At 33.4% G+C, this 27,906-nt stretch overlaps 1 protein-coding gene across 2 annotated transcripts; it reads left to right on the forward strand.

Moving 5' to 3' along the window:
* Positions 1 to 681: 681 nt before the first annotated feature.
* LOC128240409 (uncharacterized) lies at positions 682 to 27,906 on the forward strand. 2 transcript variants are annotated; one of them, XM_052957047.1, is made up of 7 exons: positions 682 to 755; positions 18,675 to 18,798; positions 19,965 to 20,149; positions 20,379 to 20,714; positions 21,384 to 21,524; positions 25,689 to 25,819; positions 26,181 to 27,906. In XM_052957047.1, exons 2-7 carry the CDS (start codon positions 18,725 to 18,727, stop codon positions 27,168 to 27,170), a joined length of 1,857 nt encoding a protein of 618 aa, XP_052813007.1. In that variant the 5' UTR covers positions 682 to 755; positions 18,675 to 18,724; the 3' UTR covers positions 27,171 to 27,906. The 2 variants fall into 2 exon arrangements, with proteins under 2 accessions (XP_052813007.1, XP_052813008.1); XM_052957048.1 differs by lacking the exon at positions 682 to 755 and adding an exon at positions 11,714 to 11,742.

Consider the following 27,906-nt stretch of genomic DNA (forward strand, 5'->3'; position numbering starts at 1 on the left):
AATGTATTATCAATATATATATATCATGTAACGAGGAGCACTTTGTGTTTATGCTACTTAAAAGATAAGTTGAATCTTGAACCTTTTATCTATCAGAACGTACACATTAGGGTGACAGTGGAAATTTGTTTTATGGTGCTTAACCCTCAACATAATTTGTTGTGCGTGGACCACGGTTTTCAAGCTGTACATGTAGCCATTTAGACCTGTTTGCTTAAAAAGTAAATCTATTTATGTTTATCTTCTGAATATAATTACAGGTCATTTTTTGACAGGAAGATGAGTTTTAATTTTATATTTTACTAGAATGATAATATGAAATATAATAATTTACTTGTCAGACTTGAGATTGGTAATACCTTCTGAAAAGCAAACATGCGGTAAAGAAATGAATATCAATAGTTATTCAATTATAAACATGGCAAAGAAATTGCACAAAAGAGCTTATTGATGACTGAAATAAGTTTCTATACAAATGCGCCTTGTTCAATATTTCTGTTTTCTATTGAATATTTTGAAGCTTTTGAAGTTCGTCCATACAAATATTTAAACACAACTTAAATATTCAGTTTTATACTGACTGCGTTGTTGATGGGAAAAGGGGATATTTGTTGACTCAAGTGTACTAAGAACCTTTATTTAATAATTGATGGCACTGTTTGCTTTAATAATCGACAGAGGATCATCTTGAAAATTTCTCAGTTTAGTACCTTTATAAGTAATACTAGTGCGGTTACATACGGGAATATTTTAAGGTATCATTTTATATACTTTACTATTTTAAATCCTACTAAAATGTTTAGACATAAAACTAACTGTACTAACGTTTGTTCAGCGTTTAAGTTATCTTGTACATATTTTAACTACTCATGTTTCATTTATATCATTATATTTATGCGTCTAAAACAATTTTTCTAGAGCGTATAATTTAATTTACGTCAAAAATAAGTCTCATTTTATGAAAAGGTAAATAGCTATTATAATAATAAAACAAATTTTATGACATTTTTAACCAATATATTTGATAACAATATTACTTAAAGATCCACGGAAACCAGTTATATAAGACTGCTGACAAAAAATAAATCGCAGAATTTTGTATTTAAGTTGGTGTTTTATGCATTTTTCTTAAACCGTTAGTAGATTGATAGATATCTTCTATTCCTCCAAGTTGGAAAGCAAAACATATATACATATACAGAGGGTTAATTACAACAGTGTGAATTATTGCAATATACAAATATATATATACAAATGACATAATTAAAAAGTGATAATAGTACTGTCAACATACAATGATATTAATAGCTTGTAATTTGTAAAGAAATGTTAGAGACGGTACCAATTCAAATTCAAACTAACATATGGCATATATTGCAATATCGTAACTAGCCGCAGCTCTATATTACAGCCAGTGGTAAGGTTGTCCTAACGAAATAATAATAAGACATTTAAGCCCAGGCTAATAAGTATGATATCGGCACAGCGTTAACGTAGTAATCTGCACAATGAAGTTGCCAGGTTCAAATAACGAAGACTTCTACCGTTCTTGTCAGTAGATCTTTTCAAAATGAACTGACACTGCTCGTTGCTAATGATGTTCAATATTTGTAAGAACAACGTTTATCTGAATCACATCACGCATCCCAAAATAGCCTTCCTTTAGCCTCATTAGCAGGGCAAAAGCATAGTGTGTGTTCTGTAGCATTCTCCGTAAGCAAACTGCATCGGAAGCAGCGCATAACAAAGTGTTTGAAATTAACGGTCCAGCATCTTTAAGAAGTGTGGTGCACATTATCGTTCTTTTAATTTCGTTCCTCGCAACAGTCCAGGGTTTTGAACAGTGGCCGTCCACAATGATATTTGGATATAGCCATTCATTTTCAGACACCAGAGTGTTCAGCAATAACGTTGTCACATATATTAGCACGTTTATCTTCAGTATATGTTTCCAGGTCAACTTTGAAAGAAATGTCCCACAAGCAAGAAATTGATCTAAAACAGTATGCAGTTCGTACTTTTATAAAAGTCTCACAATATCTTGTATAAAACCAAGGCGCTGTTGTTCGCCGTTTGAAAAGCGAACAAGACGATTGGTAAAAATAACTTTCGCTAAATAGTCCTCCTGCAAACGACTTATTTGGCCGAGCATGAGCAGCTTTTATGATCGATGTATGTTTCTATCGGTAACGCATCTAATGTTAGAAGAGCAAAGTTTACATTGACAAATTTTGGCATATGTTGGTTATTCTTTAAAACTTTTCTATGCGCACGCTCCAGGTGTAATATTTCACTCGCCGAGTAGGTAGGTGTTCCATGTTTCACACCCGTAAAGAGCCTTTGGGAGAACCGCTGAAATATAAATTGTTCTCAAGGTCAGAGGGTTCAAATTTGTTGGATGTAACCCAGAGTTTAGGACATTCAAATACGATCCACGCATTTGTATTACACGCTTCGCGCATTGCTTGTTTCGATGAAAGAGTTTTGCCCGTTATAACTCTAAGGTGGGTGTAATTGTCACACTCGTTGATTTTGTAAGGTCCCAGTTTAAAACAGCGGTCATGTGGATGCCTGACTTTTTCCTTGTACACAAGGACTTCGTATTTGTCCGAGTCATAAAAATATCTGCATTTTCTGGCATATTGGCAACAGATGTCTAACATTTGGTCCATGGCTGATTTCGAAAATGATAATAGTACCATGTCATCTGCTACAGTTGAGGAACTCATATTTTGACCATAAATACACAGTCCCAAGCCACTATATTATATTTGCCTTATAAGCCCATCGATAAACACTAGGTACATATTTGGCGAGCATTTCCGGCCCTGTGGGCAAACTTGTAACACGGGGAAATCATCTGACATAAGTCCTTAATTTTTTTACACAACTACAATCAATGTCACACTGTTTAAGTTTAAGTAATAGCCAAAGGTGCCACACATGGTCAAAAGCCTGGCGGCCATCTAAAAAGAACAAGTAAACAATTGGTCTTTTCCGAAAAAAGTAGGCTTTCGCACAAGACGAACGATGTCATAATAGATGCATGTCCCTTTTGAAATCCACCTTGCTGTTTACTGAGGTTTTCTAACATTTTATTTTCGCATCTTTCTAACACGACAGCTTCGTACATCTTTAAAACAGATGAGGACAAGGTAATAGCGCGATAATTGCTCGGCTCATCTTTTCGCTTTTTTCCGACCTATGTGTAATGTAATAATGATCCCATTATTCATTTTTACTGGTATATATCCACACCTCAGCACACTTGAGAACATACTTGATAATACAAGTTATATGATTTCTTTTGTGTTTTTTAAATGTTCATATACAATGCCGTCATCATTTCCCGCTTTTCCATTCGGTAGAGTTCCGATTATTATGCACACAACGTCACTTGATACAAATGCCTGCGGGTCTGGTGTTATCGACTTCAAAGTTTCTGTAATACTGGTTGTCACTGAACGTTCCCATTCATTTTCAAACTACGGGGAATTCGATTGTGAATAAAGGTTTTGAAAGTAAAGTCCCCACTGGTTTGTTTGACCCTCGCGGCTTCTGTGAACTACACCATCAAATTTTATGCCGGCACCGTTCCCTTGTCTTGATGTTTTCTTTTTGGCATTGACGTGTTTCCAAAAGGTAACAGAGTCCCTTTCAGCGTCTTCATCAAGTTGCCTGTCCAACGTATCTAAGTATATTAAAATTGCATTTCTGTGGACATAGCGGAACTTGCTTTTAGCAGATTTATTGTTGACAAATGTACTCGACTCCTTTGTTCATGTCCGCCCTGCTCGCATCCACTCACTTCGTACGTCTTTCAAGATTTTATGTACGTCGGAAAGTTCTTCCGACCAAAACGGTTAAAGGAAGGAACAGTAACGTTTTCTTGGTAATGACTGATTCGCGTATTCAACTAATTTATTGCAAAAACAATGCTGTAAGCGTGATCAGGATAATCTTTACAGAGTTCATTGCACTGAAGATCCTTAATATTGTTGTCAAGTGGTACCAGGCTTTGATATTCCCGTATTTGTTCAGGTTTACTTTTTGCCAGTTAACGTCATTCACATTTGAACTTTCAAGATTACAATCATACAACAATACATCAGTATATACACAACATAAAAAAGGCCGGTGCCTAGACACGTTTAAACAATGATTAGTAGCAATTTCACAATGCATTTCCAAATCAACATGTTCATAAGGTACGCATATATAGTCAATCATTGAACGGGAATTGTTGTCATATGAAACAAATGTATCTGTTGAACCCGGACATAATGGTAAAATATGTAAAGCACATAAGTTACAATCTTTTAAAAAAAGTCATAAGTGATTTTTCTCTGGTACATGGTTGTTTAGCGTTAAGTCTGTCATTGATATCACCCATGAAAATTGTCAAACCTTTGTCACAGTAGGTACTATACAAATCACATAATATATCAATATGCTGCACATATGTATCAACAGAATGATTAACACATGGTAAGTATAATTGGAAGATAAAAACGAAATTGTAAGGACTCAGCTGTAATTGTATACCTAATATTCAACGGTCTTCAATATTTAGCGGAACAATGAAATTATTTAGCTTTTTATGCCATAAAATAGCCAAACCGCCTCTAAAAACTCGCCTGTAGTCATATGTATTTAAATCATTGTCATTGTCTAGTTATAGTCACTAGAAATACATCCTAAACAATGTAGATTCTGGTGCGAGAGCCGTTGCTCTGAAATGGCACACACATCGATGTTACTTTCAGTCAATAAGTCAGCATGGTACGAGACACTCGACATAATGCCGGTGTTATTCCATGTTATTACATTAAGTACGCTCATATTCATAATGATTGAAACACAAAATGAGATCAAAACAATTATATACATATAGAGTGGGGTTTTCATTTAGTGTTCACACAGTTCAGAGCCATAAAACATTAATTTTCGAACCGAATTATAAAAATCTGCGATCTGATCTTTTGTCAGCAGTCTTATATCATTGGTTTGCAGATATTTACGCAAAATATCGCTCTTTCAAAGACATCACATAAAAGAAGTTGTAAAAATAATGAATCTGTAAGAGTGCAGCTTTAATGTATGTTATGAAGTTCATATAATCTCACCAATACTTAAAATATCATACGATCATGAACTTTGGCTTAATCAGTACCATAATATCTTAATTGAAATTATTGGTTTTAGAAGCGAAATTAAATACTCCGGTAGTGCCCACCAATTAAAATAATTTTTACTACTATTCAGAAATTTCGATTGGAAACAGCGATCGTATGATACGGGTATTGATAAGCTTTGGTAGACAGGATTTGTGTTATGCCGTTAACGTATAAATTTTATAATTTTATAAGTTTTAAAGGTGTAAATATCTCCTAATTATCACTAAAAGCACTTTTCTTAGATCTAAATACTATATAAACAAAGCCTTTTTGAACTTTAGTCTTTCTTAGTATAAATAATGAAGATAAATTAGTTAATTTAAATGAATTGCACTCATTTATACCCTTTTTACCTAAATACTTATGTGAAAACTACAGAGACAAGCTCATTAGCTAAAAGTTTAAACCTAAACCCCGTTTAATGTCAATTTGAAAAAGGCGAAATATCCCTAGCGTTGTTTTTACTCATTTAAATCATAAATATGACGACTTTTGCCCACTTATAAAAGATTTTTGGTGAATACTGATACTGCGCAGTTCTTAAGTTTTTGGACAGTTTTCATTTAATGGTTGAGTTGTTTAATAGACACATTGTACAGATGTATACCAATTTATAAATTGATGTGACTTATAACCAAGTTTGCGACCAAGCTCCTGATTCCGCCAATGCGATAGCCAGACTCATTCATATTTAAATCAATTAGATTAGCTCTGACAACCAACTATCTTTTAAGTAGATTGCAACTGCCAATTTTCCATTAAGTCATTACTTAGTTTTATTCTTTGGGCCGTTTAGAAGCTTGCGCTGTGTATTATAGAGGTATTACGCACTAAATTTTAAGGCAAGTCAAGTCAAGTTTCCTTTATTTCACTCTTTCCAATACAAAGATGGATAAATGAGGTAATAGCATATGAAAAATATCACAAAGGCAAACGAGTAAAACGCATACATAAATAGATTTGATTTCTTACAATACAATTGTATGACAGTGTATTTCATTAATATAAAATTGCCAGTGTTATCAATTTGGTCACATACATAAACGAATAAATGGATAAATGGAGAGTCAATAACTTTTCCTAGCAATTATGAGACAAAAGGACTCATATTTGAATATGAAACAGGCATGTGAAACAACTAAATTGTTTTCAATAGCATCGCTTTAACAAAAAGTAATAAGTTAAACACACCTAGCTGTCATGTCAATAAAATTTTGTCTACACTTTGGAGGACGATAAACAAAATAAACTAAAAAGGATTTGCAATAGTTTTTCAATACTTCTAACCACAGAGATTCAATATCAGAATATGTTTTGTTTAATCGTATTTTATTGTATAATATGTACGCACGTCATATAAATCAATTGCACAAACAATATTATTATACAATTGGGTTGGACCACAAGATATATCAACCTTAGAAAATGGCCCTCCCTGCAGAGTGTCAGACTATCGTTTAGAATGAATTCGATTGAACAGTTATGACAAGATTAATTTGCATGTGCATGAATAAATAACATTTCAATATAATAATCAATTTTAGGCTTCGAATAAGTACGAGTTTGACCTAAAAGTTTATTTTATAAGGCAGACAGTGTGGGATATTTATAGTTTCTTACAATGACTGCATCGTACCTTTAAAAAGTTTTTGCATTGGGTGCTCTGAATTGTTTCCCTCCGTCTGGAGATAGAGTTGGGATATCTAATCATAGAAGTACTTGGGGTTTACCTTTACGTTTATTATTATTTGTTTTATTGATAAATTTCCTCAAGTTAATGCATACTTTGATAATATTTACCTTTTGCGTTTTATCTTTATTAAGGATTGTTGGGATAAGAGTGAGGTTTGCGCACATAAACTGGTTTAAACCTCCAGTAAATTTACATTTTACTGACCGTTCAAAGGCGATACCTAACAATTCTTGATAATCATACATATATATATTTATATATATATATATATATATATATATATATATATATATATATATATATATATATATATATATATATATATATATATATATATATATATGTATATATGTATATATATATATATATATATATAGTATGTATGCACTGTGCTGTTTGTGGACTTTTGTGCTGTTCTTATATGTTTCTTGTCTGTGATTTTGTGTTCTATATCTTTGGCGTTTGCCCAGTGCCACTAAACTGGAGAGAGAGAGAGAGAGAGAGAGAGAGAGAGAGAGAGAGAGAGAGATAAGAAGGTACTACATTTTTATGGGTACGATATGTCATTTCGATACTAAAGACCTTCTCATAGATGTAACAATATAGTTTGTACATCATCAGTTAATAGTGTTTCAGGTGATTTCTTTCTGTAAGTGATATTTAATTTTGACAAATTCGGGGAGCAAATGCTGAATATCTTGGCTTGCAAAATGGAATCTGAATGCATACCCGTACTCTGTGTATCATGGGTACAGCTCATGCATATCGAGGCAACTATAAAATAAAAAGCTGAATTTAATGTGTCTTGTGATCTTTGCCTGTATATGTCTTCAGTTTTTTTTGTAATACATTGCTATTTGAAAATTTGGTGTGATTTGAGTTCTTTGATCTATTTATGAGATCAATATAATTACACCATCTTGTTATTTGTTTTTGTTTTAAAAATACTGATTTAATATTGCAATTTGAGAACACTTTCTTTAAACTATAAAAGCTGTCGGAGCTGTCCTAATGATAAAACACAATTTAAAACGAATCTTGTACACAAATTTGGTTTTAGCTTCATTCAGAACTTCGATATTAATGATTTGCGATCTTTGCTGAAAGATGTAACAGTGAAGAGAAAATTAATACAGCCGGGGTATTGTTTCGAAACCTTTTTACCTAACCTGTTTCGATTTCACATATACGAATTAAACACAATTTAATCTCCGTACTTGCGCGTTATTTGTAATACTAATTTGATACGCAAGAGCTACATCATCTACTTTATCATCTACTTTAGTTATTGAAATTATACACAAGGAGGTGAATGCATAACCTGAATGGCGATTGTCAGGTGTAGTAACCTTTTTTAACTAATGTGTCATTCTATTGTGTAATACGAAACATTTGTATGTTGAATTAAATTGCCACTGTCTGCTTGATACGAGCTAAGCTAGACTGTTGAAATTTCTGACATGGAATTCGCATGAAAGAAATAAAGACAAACTAAACAAGTTTGTACGAACCAACATTAACACAGACTTCGGAACCATAAGCGCCGAGGTTGCGACCGCTGTTCAGCATTCGGGAAAGATGCAGCACCACGACAATATACTTCTTATCGCCTCTGCCTTCATATTTGTGTGATTACTAAACAAGTTAACCTTGTCTATCACACATTGCCGCTATGCTATATCGTAATGCAGAGTTCTGGCGAATAATGGGACTCAACTTTTAATGATAATTGTCACGATCTTCCATATTAACATGCATCCATTTCGAGCAAAAAAAGCAACATCATGGTAATGAAATGATAAAACGTCTCAATGTTTATCGGAAATGAAAATAAAATATACCCAACACAAATCTTTGATTCGCATAAGTCAGAGCATATTAGCTCTATTTCAATACCAGTTTGTAAACTCCTAATGATTTTACATAATGCATCCTGGAGCTATACAGTTTTTATCGTTGTTCAAATCGTAAAAACTTATCACTTACATGTGTAACGACATTTTTGTAAAACTTTATCAAAACATAATTTGTCAGTATAGTACAGTTTTCAATGATTTAGGACTCCGTCAACTCTCATTGCAAGTCAATTGTTATGCACTAAGTTATATATGCAAGAGAATGTTTACTGATGAATTAGAGTTTATTGCAAGAGTACCATTTAGACCCTTTATTGTTCACTTATCCTCAAACCAATGAGATAATCGAGATACAGGCTACGCTATTTATGCAAAAAGCTACAGAAACTACAATCCAAACGAACGAGCTCGTAGAATATCATATTTGCAACTAAACGGGTTGTTTTTGCAGATATGTTTTTAGTTATCTGTCCTCCTATTCTCTTAACTTCTTGTATTGTGTTACTAAATGTGTATTTGCTCTATTTTCACTGTTGATATCACGTGTACATTTTACACTTAAATATCTTTATTTATTTATGATATTTATTACACAGTCATTGTATGCAATACATGTATCACTTAAATGTATCATTTTACAATAATTGCACTATCCTTGATTGATTATTGTTGTCTTAATTCCAGTCATTGATGCTATGTAAAATAATACTTGATTGTTTGTTTATCTGAACAGTTACATACTACTTATGTTTTATATGAAATTAAGCTCCATATACCGCCGATATAAAGGTGACTTATAGGTCCGATGGGCCGGGTGTAAATATGTCACTATAATAAACGATTTACTTATAAACCTGCCAGGGTAATTTCACAGTGGAGGTTATTGATACACAGAAGAATCTTTATGAATGCGCCTTATTCAATGCTCCTGTTTGCTATTGAAGTATATATTCACATGAGAAACATATTTCGTCTCTCAGCAGGGTTTGGAATCGAAGGTTCTTTAAAATAGTTCGTTTACTATTGACATAAATAATGCGTTGTTGACGGATAAAGGTAATATTTGTTGACTCAAGTTTTCAAAGGAGCTTTGTTAAATAATTGATGGCACTGAATGTTTAAATTATCGACAGGGGATCACCTTATAAGTAGTCCTTGGTGTGCGGCTATTTGATGGAATAACTTTAGATTATTTTGTTTATATCATGAGATATTTTCTGTCCTAGAAATACTTTTAGACTTACAACTAAACACACGATTTTAAGCGTTATATAACTATTACTTTTTCTTTCTACGTAATTATTTTTAGAGAGTATGATACAACTTATGCCTTTGCTATATCTCATTTTATAAATAGGTAACAGACTATTATTAGATTGTCTAATATTTTAAGCACTTTATTTAAAAAAACAACATAACATCACGTATGCAATTCATTTGATATGAGCTCACTAGTACTTCAAATGAAACCGTACGATCAAAGATTTAAGCCTTATCAGTTCGTTAGTTCAATGCAATTGAATACAGTTCCTACGTGTAATATTAAACAATCTGGTAGTGCACTGACAAATTAAAAATTTAGAGAGTTCTATTGGGAACAGCGATCGCATGATTCGTTAATTGATAACCCGTCTGATGATGAACATATATTTGGCTTAATCGGTCCATTTTATATCGAGTTATCACATATTACATAATTTGGACTTAAATAAGTAAACGTACGTTTCAGTTGTTTAGAACAGTGCAATATACGCGCAACGTTAACATAGTTGTATGCATAGCGACATTGCCATGTTCAAATGGTGAATACATCTACATAATTATACTATCATATCATACACAAATATTTCCATTTCCCGAAACATTGTCAACATATGACTAACATATGTCAAGGCTAATTGCGATAATAAAAAAATACCATGTCATCTGTTCTAGATATGGACGTCATATTTTGAGCATACAAACACAGTTCCAAGTTACTATGGTATATATGCCTTATTTGCCCTTCGATAAACACGAGGTACGTAACGAGGGCAATTGTGTGCAGCCTGGTAGCACGGAAAAACCATCTGATATAGGTCCTTGGTTTTTGACACAGCTACGCGAATACACATGTAGTTCGTTCATGGCAATTTCCGAGGTATCATGACTCTCACATTGTTTCAATTTAAGAAAAAGTCTTTGGTACCACACATGGTCAAAGGCCTGCCGAGCATCTTAAAAGAACGGGTATTCATTTGACGAATTTTCTTTTAAAAATGTAGGCTTTCGAGCAAGGAAACCGATGTCATAATACATGAATATTCTTTTTGAAATTCACCGTGTTGTAGTAAGGCAGTGTAAGAGTACTTTCACATCTCTCCAACACACTCAAAGAAGAACAGTTTGTAAAAACGCACTGTTGTCATTAATAGGATACGTAAGTATAGGATAAATAGTTGGACGTGAATATGATGTAACGCTGAACATTAATATAATTACATGATAAGATATTTGACATGTATATAATAACATGGTACAAAGGCGGACACTCCCGACATTGACATAATGATATGATAAAAAGTTTGACATGATCAAACGTTGCACAAACGAAACTGGCATTGATGGATGAACAAAGAATGAAGAAAACTGATTAAATACTCTCATGGTATTATACTTGATAATACTTTCTTAAACTTCAATTGGACAAAATCTTGTAAAAGCAATTTTATATAATTATAGATCATTGAGCGAGGTACAAAAAGAAACGTCAATACCTATTCAAAATATCTACCTATCAAAGGAGTTCTTGATAAATAATCATTATGCAATGCCCATTATATATCATTATCGACAAAATTGCATATCAGTTATAAAGATCGCGAATGTTGCGTAGCTTAAAAAACATTTGACATCTTATCGAATAATTGGTGGTACTAAATTCTTAAATAATTTACATTGGAATTTCTGAAGATTGTTTACTTTAATTTAGTACTTTTATCATTATTCTTCGATTGAAGCTTGCGAAAAGTTAAAGGTATTGTCTTATATCATTTACCTTTATTCTTCTATTCTTCTAATCATATTTATAGACTAACAACTTATTTTACGAACGTTTGTTCCTTTTATAATTATATAAGTATATGTTTTAATTGGTTACCTTTCTGCTTATCTCATAATATTTTTTTTTCTAAATAAGTGTCTCCTGGACGTATTATGAAACTGATTAGTAATGTTAAGAACCTTCTTACACGATAGTTTTTTATCATATATGATGTGATGATTTACAGATAAATGAAACCCATTCAATATTTATTTTAACAGAACGTTTTAGTGTTGATTTTAACTAAATTGGCAAACCATGACAATTGAAATGGTATTTTAATTGTATTTAGAGAATTTAAACTTAATTGAGTTAAAATCTTTTAAAAAAATTGTGTCAAAATTATTGAATTACTAAAAAACATTCTAATTTGTTTTCATAATAAAAGAAAACATTCTGTTAGAAATGATATACTAGAAAGCAACTTGCGTCATTTTACCGGGATGAAACAGGGGTACGCCGGTTCAACTCAGTTGGCGATGTTCTTTATCAACGACTTAATAAATAAAGTCAATACAGGGGGTGACAACGGGGATATATGCATATATTGTTTTCCATGAGAAAAACAACAGCAATGAAATGATAAAAACGTCTAAATGTTTATCGGAAATGCGAATAAAATATACCCCACAAAAACACATAACTCAGAGCAAATTAGCACCATTTCCATATCAGTTTGTAAACTCAAAATGTTTTAATATAATTTATCCTCAGTAACATGTAACTATGAGGTTGATACCGATATTCAAATCCTAACAACTAATCACTTACAAACTAATTAAAATCCACACATTTCAAATACACAAGTTGTTATGAAATTGGGTGGTCAGTGTATATAAACACAATTTAATGTTTTATACTTTAATAACGATATACATCTCATGATAGTAAACACAACTCTGCTATGTACAAAACATGCAGCAGTAATAAGAATAACATTAGACTGTGGGCGGAGTCTTATATTCTTTAGCAGCTCTGAGTAATCATGGTAACATTTTATATGAATGGAATACCAAACACAAGTGAAGACAGTTAAATCAGTATATTAATACCTTAGTTAAGACCTTTGTACAATTTTATGAAAAAAATGCTTTATATAATAAAACGTCACTGGATATTTCAATGTTTCAGAGTGAGCATTACAGATGAGGGAGGAATATCGGATAACGATATATATTCATTCCTTGATATATTCAAACGCTGACATCATAATTATAATTCTAATAGATCAACAATTTATTGAATTTAGACTAAATTTATCCGAAACTGTATAATACTGTTTTGGGTGATTTAGGACGCCGTCAATTTGCATTTTAAGTCTATTGTAATGCATTTGTTTTATGTGTAAAGAAATGTTCACTTATGATTTGGGGTTTATTACAATAGTACCATTTATACCCTTATTTTCTCACCTATCCTCAAACCACCGAGATAATCAAGATACAGGCTATAATACAGTCTTAAGAGGTCGTACAACTAAACGGGTTGTATTCGCAGGTTTTCAGTTAACTGACCACCATTGGTACATTTGAATATATTCTGAATTTACTCACTTACTAGTATTATATCATATTACCAATCTTTGATCCTTTGTATAGACTATTAAACACAGCAAGCTCGTAAAAGTGACAAAATTGTTCTTTTTAAGAAATAAAATCTGAATCTTCAGCCCCTGTTGTTGATATTTTTTTATTTGTGTAATAACGAGAGAGGTTGTTGTCGCATGCTATCAGGGACAACGTAAAATAAAAGTCGTGCAGTATAGGAGAATATTGAGAGCAGTTGTTGTCGCATGCTATAAGGGACAACGTAAAATAACTGTCGTGCAGTATAGGAGAATATTGAGTGAATATAGAATAATACTGTTGTTTATCCGCACACTAGTTATTGAACGGTAAGGCCCCGCCTACGTGTTACCGTTTCGTCCCGGAGATTAATTGATAGACGTAATAAGTGAAGTTTGTAGCGCATGCTATAAAGATCAACTTTAAATAACTGTCGAATAGTATAGGTGGTTATCGCTGTTTATCCGCACACTAGTTATCGAACGGCTAGGCTCCACGGTGTGTTCTCACTTTCCCAACCGCTATTTATTCCTATAGAAATTGAGGTTGGGGTTGGAGAGATGTATTGTGTGTTGAGACAATGGTATTGATGGGTGATAATTGGCAAATATTGCTATATTGTGCTGAAAAATTTGCGAATCTAGTTTTGAGAAAGTTGTTCTTAAATTTAATAAACAAAACATAAATAAAGAGCTGTTGTTTATTTGTTATTCATAGAAGTCCATATAATTAAAAATGCAAGAACATAATTAATGTATGGAAACAGATAAGAATTGATATTAAATTGTGAATATATAATTACTATAAAACTATAGATTTAACTATGTATAACTATATTGTTCAATAAAACATTTTAACAGTAGAAATAAACAGCTCATATTTAGATATTTATAATGCATGTACTGATTGAAATGAAATTAAAACATATATAAACTCGCAATACAAAACTGTTATGCTACCTATTCACACATATTTACCTTAGTTTTACTAAATGGCCAGTAGCATCAACATATGTCATCATATTCAATGGCCAGTTTGCAGCTCGTGCTTAAAGCCGCACTCTCACGGATTGAACGTTTTGACAATATTTTTTTTTTTTTTTTTCGTCTTGGAACGAGCCAATTTTTGCGAAAACTCATGGAAACTAAAAATTAGATCGCAGATTTTATATTTCTGTTCAAAGACTGATGTTTCATGCATTTTTTCTAAACCGTAAGGAACGGTTTAAGCCATAAAACATTATTTTTGGAACGGAAATATGAAATCTACGATCTGATTTTTTGTCAGCAATCATATATCATTGGTTTGCAGATATTTATGCAAAAATTTGCTTTTTCCAAGCAAAAAAAAAAAATGTTGAAAAAATGGTATATCTGTGAGAGTGCAGCTTGCTTTAAGCCTGATAAACCTCTGCTCATGGAAATCTAATTGGGCTAGTAATGTAAAATTGTTGCTTAACACAACTGTTTTTTAAATGTTTGGATAAACTGTAGCTGAGTCGATGTGAACACGTTATATTTAGTTTTTTCTAAAGAACGCCTTATTGATCAATTGAAACATTTTTGGTATAATTCTCTACATAACTGCCCATTATTGTGTACTTACAACCATTTTAAAACTTCGTTCGAAGGCTCTATGTATCTTAATAAAAAATAAAAGTATCGAATTCCTCTTACTAAATTGAGACTCTCGTCTCACCAGTTACGTATTGAAACTGGGCGTTATGGAAATAACAGAATTGATCATCATGAACGTTATTGCACCATATGTAATAATGGTGACATTGAAGATGAGTTTCATTTTGTTTGTGTTTGTGATGTATATGATGATGTAAAAGTATCTTATGCAAAGTTTTATGTTAAAATATTGATTATCAGTCATTTTTTCATGTCTGAAATTTCAAACCTATCATGTTATCGTTGTATACATATTTAATTGAATGTATTATCAATATATATATATCATGTAACGAGGAGCACTTTGTGTTTATGCTACTTAAAAGATAAGTTGAATCTTGAACCTTTTATCTATTAGAACGTACACATTAGGGTGACAGTGGAAATTCGTTTTATGGTGCTAACACTGAACATAATTTGTAGTGCGTGGACCCCGGTTTTCAAGCTGTACATGTAGCCATTTAGATCTGTTTGCTTAAAAAGTAAAACTATTTATGTTTATCTTCTGAATATAATTACAGGATATTTTACATGAAGATGAGTTTTAATTTTATATTTTAATACTGGAATGATAATATGAAATATAATAATTTACTTGTCAGACTTGAGATTGGTAATATCTTTGAAAAGCAAACATGCGGCAAAGAAATGAATATCAATAGTTATTCAAAAATAAACATGGCAAAGAAATTGCATAAAAGAGCTTATTGATGACTGAAATAAGTTTCTTTACAAATGCGCCTAGTTCAATACTACTGTTTTCTATTGAATCTTTTGAAGCTATTGAAGTTCTTCAATGCAAATATTTAAACACAACTTAAATATTCCGTTTTATACTGACTGCGTAGTTGATGTGAAAATGGGAAATTTGTTGACTCAAGTGTACCAAGAACCTTTATTTCATAATTGATGGCACTTTATGCTTTAATAACCGACAGAGGATCATCGTGAACATTTCTCAGTTTAGTACCTTTATAAGTAATACTAGTTACCGTTGATGTCAGTAGATCTTATCAAAATGAACTGACACTGCTCGTTGCTATTGATGTTCAATATTTGTAAGAACAACGTTTGACTGAATCACATCACGCATCCCAAATTAGCCTTCCTTTAGTCTTTAGTGCGTGTTCTGTTGCATTCTCCGTAAGCAAACCCCATCGGCTGCAGCGCATAACAAAATGATTGAAATTAACTGTCCAGCAGCTTTAAGAAGTGAGGTGCACATTATCGTTCTTTTAATTTCGTTCCTCACAACAGTCCAGGGTTTTGAACAGTGGCCGTCCACAATGATATTTGGATATAGCCATTCATTATCAGACACCAGAGTGTTCAGCAATAATGTTTTCACATATATCAGCACGTTCATCTTCAGTATATGTTTCCAGGTCAACTTTGAAATAAATGTCCCGCAAGATTGGTAAAAATAACTTTCGCTAAGTAGTCCTCCTGCAAACGACTTATTTGGCCAAACATGAGCAGCTTTTATGATCGATGTATGTTTCTATCGGTAACGCATCTAATGTTAGAAGAGTAAAGTTTACATTGACAAATTTTGGCATTTGTTGGATATGCTTTAAACAAAATCTATGTGCACTCTCCAGGTGTAATATTTCACTCGCCGAGTAGGTGTTCCATGTTTCACAACCGTAAAAGGCCTTTGGGAGAACCGCTGAAATATAAATTGTTCTCAAGGTCAGAGGGTTCAAATTTGTTGGATGTAACCCAGATTTTAGGACATTCAAATACGATCCACGCTTTTTTATTACACGCTTTGCGCATTGCTTGTTTCGATGAAAGAGTTTTGCCCGTTAAAACTCTAAGTGGGTATAATTGTCACACTCGTTGATTTTGTCAGGTCCCAGTTCAAAACAGTGGTCAAGTGGATGACTGACTTTTTCCTTGTACACGAGGACTTTGCATTTGTCCGAGGTATAAAAATATCTGCAAAAGTACAAAAAGTTTGTGACGCAAACCAAACTTTTTTTAGACAATATAGACTGTCTTTGAACTTTAAACATTTGTTCGGCATGAAATGAAGATGCATTTATCATTTGGATCAGTTCAATATTTGTATATTAGGGGGGAAGGATTCTAAAAACTCTTGTGATGCAAACAAGATATAATTTCCAAGACAATAATAAATTGTAAATACTTTAAAAGATACACACTGTGGAAGAACTTTCTATACATACTTATTCACAATAGTGTAGAAAAATCTAGACACAGTTTGATCTGTACATTGCAAGCAATAATATGCAAATAGGTTACTTATTATTCATATGAATTTAGTCTAATGACTTGATTAACAGGTGTGAAATAAATAGCACAACAGCTATTTGTTTGACTGACCAATGTACACACACTATGATGTGTAGCCATGGGTGTTAAAGTGACCATTAAAGCTGCACTCTCACAAACTGACAGTTTTTACATTTCATTATTTTTTTGGCAGAATCTATGTAATCATATAATGATAAGGAAACTACATTGTCATACTTGTATTCACCAAAAGCTTTATGTAGCAATAATGTAGTTTTCAGATTTGTGTTAAATTTCCCACCATTCTGTCAAGTGCATGCTTCATTGTTGCTACAGTTATAGTGACTTTTCCATAACAACTGAGATTGAATTTCAAAGAGAAAATACAAACATCAGTCAACAATTCATTAAATACACCCAGATGAACAATATTGGAGCCTTAGGCCATTATAATACAAAACCTGTGTCATATGTACACGAACACCATTCAATATAATATTTTAAGAGATTTGATAACATGGGTGCTTAATAATAACATTGTGTCAAAGTTTGTGAATGTTTGTTTTTTGAATATTCAGTAAATATTTCTAAATAAATTTCGGTGTTCATTTTTTTTTTCTAAAACCAAAATAGGTTTTCGACTGGCATGGACATATATAGGTTAGCATGTGTGTGTGTGTGTGTGTGCGTGCGTGCGTGCGTGCGTGCGTGCGTGCGTGCGTGCGTGCGTGTGTATGTGTGTTCTACTTTTATCCATAAAAAACAACAACAAAAAACAACAACTACATGTCCTTGTTTCGACTGGTCAACGAATAAAGATAAGTAAACACGATTTTGTATTGTCTCATCTAGTTTGTTCCTACTTTGTTGTACATTGTGAAATGTTTATATCAAAACGCTAATGAAGTCATTTCGTTAAGCCACATTAACGGTTATAGTGTGTTTGACAGCAAACAAAGTCGACCAAAAAGATAACTCTTCTCCAACGTTTACTCCACAGGTAAAAAATTAGCATTGCCAACCTTCGCTGCTTTTGTTTCATTAATTCTGATATCATCATACATGTTTAATACATCATTCAACAATAAAGAGGTGCCAGGATCGAATCCTTCAGCAGATCTAAAATTATTGTGTGTTTTTATCCTTGAGGTTGGTTGTATTGTTACTATTCGTTTTATTATTACAACGTTTATGCTTGTAAATCATTTTCAGAATTTTTGGGAATGTTAACGTTTAAATAGTTTTATTTCAATACCGAAGAGTATGTATTTTATATACTGAATAAAAAAACAATTTATCCTTAAATCATGCTTTGTGCACGGTGTCTTGTGTATTGTATTAAAAGTAGTATGTTCTTTTTTTATAGAGTCAATACCAATTCTCAAACTAAGCAGATCATCTACCATAGCAATCAGAATGGATGATGGCAGTCCCGTTAATATTCGGAGCTTACACTGCTTTGTTTTTCCAGCATTCGACATTGGCCAGTGGTACCTACTTGTTTATTCTTTAATGTTGTTCCACTTCTTAAACATAAAACAACATGATTCCTGTAGTAACTTTCGAAATATTGTTTACTATTTACTATGTGTTATATAATGTTCTGCGTTTTTTTGCTTAATGTTTAAATTTTGTCTTCGCCGAATAACCTAACATATGCAAGGAGTTCTAGAAAAAGGCTTTATATATTTTATTATATGCTTTTCGGTGTCTTATTTTTATTGAAATAATATTGACATATCAAAAAGTGCAAATATCAATTTGATAAATTTCACTGTTTTGAAATTAAAGCCCGCTCTCGGTTCCCTATAAACTTCATTGCACAGAGTTGGAACACTATTTCAACGACATATTTCTATTAGATAAGTATAATGGCAATAATTTATGATTAAGCGCAATTCAATTTGTTGTTTATTATAAACAACATCACCCCCATATTTGTATATAAATTCACTTGTTTATAAATCTTTACGTTATATGCGATATCTAAGAACGTTTATCCTTCTTACATCTCTTACAATATCTACCACAATCAAAACAATTATTTAAATATACCAAATATGATTAATAAATGTCGAAAACAATGGTTCTTATATACGATACAGAGTTTGATTTAAAAGAAAGGTGCAGAAGACACACCTTATGAGACGATAGTAGATCACCAATAAATATATTTGCGTTTTCATCTATTAATATACTGTAACAGTCCTGCTATCAGTATTTCATATTTACATAAATGCATTATTTAGTAAGCAGTTAAAGGTTAGTATTTGGTTAAAAACCACTATCCCACAAACACATACATTTGTTCAAGTAACAGTTAAAATTACTGAGCATGGATTACATAATAGGATCTGTTAATAAAACAGTTCAATCAATATAATACTACACTTTATTAACGAGTTTCGATTAAATTGACGCTGAAACTTAATTTTATATCAGTTTTTATTTTATTACAATATCCAACCATGAAAATGTTAAATTACCATTTATCTACATTTCTTATTAGATTGCCTGTTATGCAGATAAAAGCTTGACCAACAGATCTAACTGATGTTTGCAGTAAAATAGCAAAGTAAAACCATTTGAAGTACCCTCAAAACATGATATTGTATTTGTCATCCATAATTTTTTACTTGACTTTTTTTGCTTTCAGTTGCAACAGTTATGCCAGTTATGCATTCGGCAAACAATATGCCCGAAGGCCATTGAAACGTTCTAAGTCAGAAGACATAATTATACCAAGAGTGAAAATACGTAAAGATTTGTTAGAAAATCAAAGGAATATTGAAGAGAGGATTGCACATTTAGAAAACTTGGAAAAGACCGCATCCGCCAGAAGTACAGCCGCTAAATGAGCATTGATTTATTTTTTGAAAACAATCAAATCTAAGTTGGTTTCTTCTTTGTTGGTCCTCTCCTGATAAATGGAAGTAGTTGTCTTTCATGTCAGATTAATACGTACTGTAAAATAGCATTAATTTATCTTATTTTCATTCTTCCGATATACAATGGTCGGTAGAAATATTGACATCATTCGATATTTAAGGCTTGTTTTACCCTTTTACAGACGACGTTTACGTGGAATCAGAGGCATCACAGTTTTTGTCATACAGCTATCTACAGAAGCGCGCAAATGACATTCTTACGTGGTGTCAAAAAGAGATGAATGCAAACAACGACAATGAATTATGTCCTGATAAGATATTAGTTGCCGCTAAGAGACCACACAGCGCTGTCCTCCAGAAGTTCAAAGCCCTAGAGCAGGTCGAAGATTTTAAATCCAACATTGCTGTCTTTATTGGGTCTGATGATGACTTATTTGTTGATTTTAGTTGTGAGCATTTGCAAAGTGCAATTATTTGCAGAATTCAGCCAACAGATCGAACTAGCAGTGATGAAAGAGGTACAGGAATACTAGAGTTTCTATATGATAAACACATACGGTCACCAGAGGAAAAATATATGCTTGAAAATACATGTACATCATTATTGTGCAAGGTCTAACCTAAGGTTACCAGTAACGAACAAAGAACAATTGTAATGCTGGCTTTAAATGAATAAAAAAAAATCAGAATATGTATCATAATAAACCTAATTTCAGCTCAAAGTCCATAAAAGTATGTTGATCAAAGTGTATGTACGCATCAACATTGATAAAAAAGAGAAATGTTCCTAAAATGAAATTACACGTTAAGTTGGCTTCATTATATCGGGTTGAAATTTTATGACATATTTACAATTTCACGGGGTTAAAACAGGAACAACATTATTGTTGTAGGTTTAAGGTATGGTAAACATTTGATGTAATTTGTTTGATTTGATTAAATGGAAAACATACAAGTTGGTCAACGCTTATAACGTTCACTGCATGTGTTGCTGTCTTGTTCAACTTATACGAAGTGTTGTTGTATATCGACTATACAATAGGGTGTTTTGCCGACTGAATACAATTAAATCAATCAAATGATAAAAATAAGATACTCTTAGTGTTGAAAATTTACTACAAAATATGTCCCTGAAATACATATTTTTATCTCGCTAAACTTTCAAAGCTTGTCATTCTTATTTACAGATATCAAAAGAGAAACATGGGGCTACTTGTGCCAAGCAAGCAATTTGACGAATGACAACATCACAGCACATATCGATAATGTGCTTGAACGGGTTGTCCTAGAAAAACTTGCAAGAGCGGCAAAGGCACTACCCAAACAAAGTACAGCGTTTTATAATAAAATTATTTAGAAATATTTCAATTGATTCCCAACGCATTGTTTGACGGATTGGGATCTTATTGCTCAGAAATAAATTATTTTAAGCATTTTAACAGCCAGCTGTGACCCCAAATTATGATACACGGAACTGTGTACTTAAACAAACAGTAACTGAAATTTGTGTTTATGTAATACCGATGGTCGTGCCGTTTTGAATATTCTGAACGATCTGCATTATGACACATAACACACACAAAAATACAGTACTTAGTCTGTTCGATCTAAATATATGGTTCATATGAAGGATTGAATGAATATGTGAAAATTGACATAACATATTTTGGCCAGTTGCGCACTTAGCAAAGATTGGGGTTGATGTGGTTATAAGTATTGCGTTAGATTACTTACCGATCTTACTAACACGTTTAACTGACTTGCGTATTGTATATGATGGCTTCAATGGTTGTATTTTGTGGTAAGTTTTGTGTGGGTGGTGGGTGGTGGGATTACCGAAAGCACACCTCCTCCGGCTTCTCCAACCCAATCCTCTAGACACACCTTACTGTACACTTAATGAAATTGGATCAACTTTTTATTCCCTACAACGAGTTTCCTTGTCGCGGTTATAATAATCAACGCTTATTCATTATAAGTTTAATACATTACGGTGTGCTTTGAGTTAGCTTAATAAATGTACAAGATAGGCAGTTTGTATTTATCCTTGCATATCAGAACGTGACCTTTGCTTTTGTTGACTGACTGACTGACTGACTGACTGACTGACTGACTGACTGACTGACTGACTGACTGACTGACTGACTTACTGACTGACTGACTGACTGACTGACTGACTGACTGACTGACTGACTGACTGACTGACTGACTGACTGACTGACTGACTGACTGACTGACTGACTGACTGACTGACTGACTGACTGACTGACTGACTTACTGACTGACTGACTGACTGACTGACTGACTAATTCACTCATTCACTCACTGACTGACTAACTGTTTAACTCACTAACTCACTGATTCACTCACTCACTCACTGATTCACTCACTCACTCACTCACTCACTCACTCACTCACTCACTCACTCACTCACTCACTCACTCACTCACTCACTCACTCACTCACTCACTCACTCACTCACTCACTCACTCACTCACTCACTCACTCACTCACTCACTCACTCACTCACTCACTCACTCACTCACTCACTCACTCACTCACTCACTCACTCACTCACTCACTCACTCACTCACTCACTCACTCACTCACTCACTCACTCACTCACTCACTCACTCACTCACTCACTCACTCACTCACTCACTCACTCACTCACTCACTCACTCACTCACTCACTCACTCACTCACTCACTCACTCACTCACTCACTCACTCACTCACTCACTCACTCACTCACTCACTCACTCACTCACTCACTCACTCACTCACTCACTCACTCACTCACTCACTCACTCACTCACTCACTCACTCACTCACTCACTCACTCACTCACTCACTCACTCACTCACTCACTCACTCACTCACTCACTCACTCACTCTCTCACTCACTCACTCACTCACTCACTCACTCACTCACTCACTCACTCACTCACTCACTCACTCACTCACTCACTCACTCACTCACTCACTCACTCACTCACTCACTCACTCACTCACTCACTCACTCACTCACTCACTCACTCACTCACTCACTCACTCACTCACTCACTCACTCACTCACTCACTCACACATATGCACACATATGCACACAATCACCTAGCCACCAACTCACTCACTGATGTGGCACATTAAACTTATTCATAAAATTTTGTTTCCCACCAGATGTAAACAAATAAACCGTTTGGTTTGAATGCAAGAAAAAAGGATCATTCTTAATGATCTATCTTTAACAAAACATATGTATAAACGTTATGCACTGTAAATGTCTTAAACATAACCTTTTGCATGAATTTAGCAGAGCTGTGAAAAACAATACATACGAATGGAAATTCAGTTCCTTGACATCTTTAACATATAAACATAGTATGACAAAAATGTATCTAAAGGTATTTTAGAATTTGAAGAAATAATTGTCGATTGATCTTAATGAAAGCACTATTTGTGTATTCTGTTTTAACCTTAACAACACTTCGCTTAAATATTTAACATTTCGCTACAGCGTTTTAACTGGTGTTGGCTTATAGTATTTTACAACTAATAATTATGTATACTATTGTCATAATGAGATTGTCTTTGCAGATATAGTGTCAGAGTTGCTTGGCTACCGAAAATACATTAAACAACTTCATTTAATCATTATGTTCTTCATTTTAAGAGTAAGGGGTCATTTTGTTTTATAAATATTGGTAATTGAGTATTTTTAGCCAAGATTTACCCTAATTTTTAACTGGACTTTTGTCCATTCAAGTCAAGTAATGAACACAATTACATATTGTTTTTATGTTCGTCTATGCAAAGTATTATTGTAAGGTGATTAATTTTAATTCTTGTTCTGTTTGTTACATATTCTTTTTAACTCTGTGTCGTTGTAATGCGTAATACGAACTTTCCGGAAAATTATCACAACAAGTAAAATATCAGCTGATGACATTTTTACCCCGCATACGCCTCCAATGAGTCAACAACCTAGCATGGTCCTCACCTTGAGTACGACCTGATTTTCAAGAAAAAAATATAAATCATAAAAACATCCGATCTTGCACTAAAATCAACAAATATCCTCTATGTCACTTTTGAGAGCAATATTTAGATCCTCATATGTATGTAATTTATAAAATAAGGTGAAACACTTCCATGTTGCATTAAAGGTAATCGCTCATGTTTTTGAACTTCTTTTGAATGACGAAATACAGTGTGTTAAATCTAGAAAAAGAGCTTGAAACCTTCAGCTGAGGTTAAATTTTGCTCAAATATCGTCATTTAAGATCACAATTTTCACTCTAAATAATAACCCTAATGGTCTTTCAACTACGGCTTTGTTTTTAAGTGCCTGGTTGATTGCCATTTTCACGTGATGTAATCAATGTATTGTTTAAAGGTTAAAATACGTTTGTTTAAATCCTATTATCCTAGTAAGTTTACTATAATATTCTTTACCTGACCGGGATAGGTTAGCACCCTTTTTAAAACAAAATACCTATCTTTTTTCATCTCCAATATCGGTGTCATTTAATTGAATAATGCTAAAATAAGTGTTGTTCAGTTGCATTGCCGGGTTTATAAAAACATTTCCGGCAAAAAACACTTCAAGTCCATAGAAACAGCGCTTTATTTCGTTCATATTAAAATGTTTAACAATTAGGTGATTTCATATTGGCCCAGTTATTTGCTCGAGGTTAGCTGTATTTGCCTGAGCCCAAAAGTGCGAGGGCAAATACAGCTGATCGAGGTCAAATAACTCGGCCAATATGAAATCACCTCATTGGTAAGTTTTTATTAATAAACAATTACGTATGGTTCGTCATTTTGGTGAACATTCTTATAGCTAACCTTAAGTTTATAATCATGTTTATCGCTTATTCATTTATGGTGTCTGCATTTCTATACTTGATTTTGCTGATATTGACAAACAAACATCCTTTGTGACATTGCACACACTTATGACTAAAGCGCTCAAATGTTTCAGCTTCCTCTTCCATTTTGTCGGTGTACAAAAACATAATAGTCGTAAATTCTACCATCGGGTGTAATAAAACTGTAATATTACACCTTAGAAAGTTATGAAAGTATTACATAGGGTAGTAATTCCGAATAGGTTTAAACGAACCAAAAAAATAAAAAATCGAAAAAAAAATGGAAATCAAAAGGGCTACCTTTTAAAATAATTTCCATCGTATGTTTCTTAATAGCCAAAGAAAATGGTCAATTTTTCAAAACCTACATTTGGCGAGTGTTGTAGCCTATCAATACAGGGAATATTCATATTGGCCGAGTTTGGTTGATATTGGCCGAGTTTGGTCAATATTGACAGAGTTTTGGCGTATATTGCCGTCAGTTGTTGGTTTGGGTACCACGATTGTCACCGTATCGCGTCAAATACTTAGCGGATTAATAATAGATGATATCATGTACTAAAATAAATGTGTACTTAATTAAGAATTACGCAACCTAATATTGTATACATATTTTTTCAGGAAAGAGTACGGAGGGAATAATAACCGAAGTTAAGAAGCTTTTTACTGTTACCAAAGTCCAAATGCCGAATTGGCTGAAGGAATGGGAGCCGGACAGTGAAAGCGTAGCTGCCCGCAATAAGCTTGAACAGGTAAATGGCGTCTGTGTCAGACTTGCTTATCTCAACATGTAAATTTTTGTTCATGCTATTTGTGTTTTTGTCTATTTTATCGTGCTAATTGTGATTCTTGTAATAAAATATTGCATAATTAATATTTTGTATTAACGTTTATTTGTTTATTAACTGATCTGTGACTGTCCTCATAAGAAGGACTTCATTATTTATGTTACTATCCAGAACCAATATCTTATTTGAATCAGTTGAGTAAAAATACCTTCACGAACTAATAAGGTTTTCTTATTTAACCCTTGTTCATATAACATAGTCAATATATTATTAAACAAACGATAAAGGTAGATTTAAAAAAAGGTTTATTTTACTTACTGAACAGATTTCAGCGAAAGTTTTGTCTTTCCCTGAGGTTTTTGCCTGTGATGTCTCAAACGAATGCATAACGGTCATGATTCGAAGAGAAAATGCATCACAAATAGGAGACTTGAGGAAAAAGCTGAATGTTTTCGGATTATTAAACGAAGAGTTCAACATCCACGTTGCGGAGATTAAACAATTGGCAGATGACAAATTTAGGAGCGGGGACAGAATACAGGTTCGTGGCTCAAAAAAAGGTGGGACACTTGGATGTTTTGCAAAATTAAAGAAGGAGACAGATGATCAGCCAAAAACCGTTGTTATTACTGCTAGACACGTTGTCAATGTCAATGATACGGATAGTAAAGAACTCGAAGTCAACCAGGAAACACTCGGGAAAGTCATGGAAAATAAAGAAGAAGCTGATGAGCGTGTTCTTGATATTGAAATCGGAGAAGTAACAGCACCTCAATCAAAATGCGATACGTACTTTCGTCGCGAAAATGGAGATAAGGGTTTTGCTGAGCTATACGAACCTAGTCCTTCCGAACTTGTGAACCAACGAGTTCATTTATGGGGCGCGCGTACATCTCCTGGGGCAGCAAAATTATCAAATTTCAAGTTGTCGGCCTCAGATGCTGGTGAATACATGTTCATTGCAATGTCGAACGACAAAAATGTATTGGCAAAAGAAGGAGATAGTGGAGCGATGGTACTGATGGAACGCTATCCAAAAGATTCACCCAACATGTATGCTATAGGTACGCTAGTGGGTGAAGTACACCACTATCCAATCGATGACCGACCAACCGAAACAGGGAAGGAGAAAGTGCCTGAAAGTGAACAACCAAGCTCGTCATTACTGGAAGGTCCGGAAGTAAAAGCCAGACCTATGCAGGCGATTGCAAACGAGAAATTGTATGCCGTCGTTCCTATCAAAAAGGGATTCGATCAACTTTCCAAGAAGCATCGTGGCAGTTTAACGCTTTTTACAAGCTCGGATCAGCAATAACTCCTCAATTTGCGACATATTCCACTGAATCTTTGAGAACGAACATTTTTGTGAAATAAAACAAATTGATTGAGGTGGTTGACTTCTACAAATATTACAAGAGACCAATCATGTTAACAGTGTTTTCTCAAAAAAGTCGATCTAGTATTCACGACTAGGTAGTTTAGTATTACATGTTTGACCAAATTTTGTGTGAGTAAACGCGTTAATAAGAATTCTTTTTTATTAAAAACTTTTTTACTGATATTATTTTGTGCATTGTTAGTCTATACCATTTATGTTTTGAGTGTGCATATTTAATGCTAATCGGGTTATCTTCAATGTTGTTGTTTGCATTCCATGAACGTGGCTTTCTAAAGGCAGGTCATTGTTTCTCGTACATAATGCATTTAAAATGTATACATATATATTTCTAACAGTTTCCTTTTTTCATCATCAGCAAATAAAATGTCACAAGCATATCGAACCAATTTACTTTAATATCTTTCCTGTATACGCTCTAAATTTTCACACTTAGATTAAAAGGGGAAATGTTTTATGAATCGGAAAAGTAGAAATACTCGAACAGTGGATTTATAAATGTATGCAAGTCCTAAATCTTATTTTGTCTAACATGTATTAGCTAGTATGTTACCGCACACGTACATATTATTTTTAGTTGTCACAATTGTGCACTTTTTGCCTCATGGGTCTGGTATTTTATAGACAAAACTTGAAACTAATAAACATACCAAAA

Source organism: Mya arenaria, chromosome 7 (assembly GCF_026914265.1).
Source record: "Mya arenaria isolate MELC-2E11 chromosome 7, ASM2691426v1".
In the NCBI taxonomy this organism is placed as follows: Eukaryota; Metazoa; Mollusca; class Bivalvia; order Myida; family Myidae; genus Mya; species Mya arenaria.

Excerpts from the sequence above, each read along its gene's own strand:
- LOC128240409 (XM_052957047.1), top strand. The coding sequence starts at position 18,725 with ATGGATGATGGCAGTCCCGTTAATATTCGGAGCTTACACTGCTTTGTT. Across the intron at positions 20,715-21,383 it reads AACTAGCAGTGATGAAAGAG|ATATCAAAAGAGAAACATGG; the intron begins GTACAGGAATAC and ends TCTTATTTACAG. Across the intron at positions 25,820-26,180 it reads CCCGCAATAAGCTTGAACAG|ATTTCAGCGAAAGTTTTGTC; the intron begins GTAAATGGCGTC and ends CTTACTGAACAG.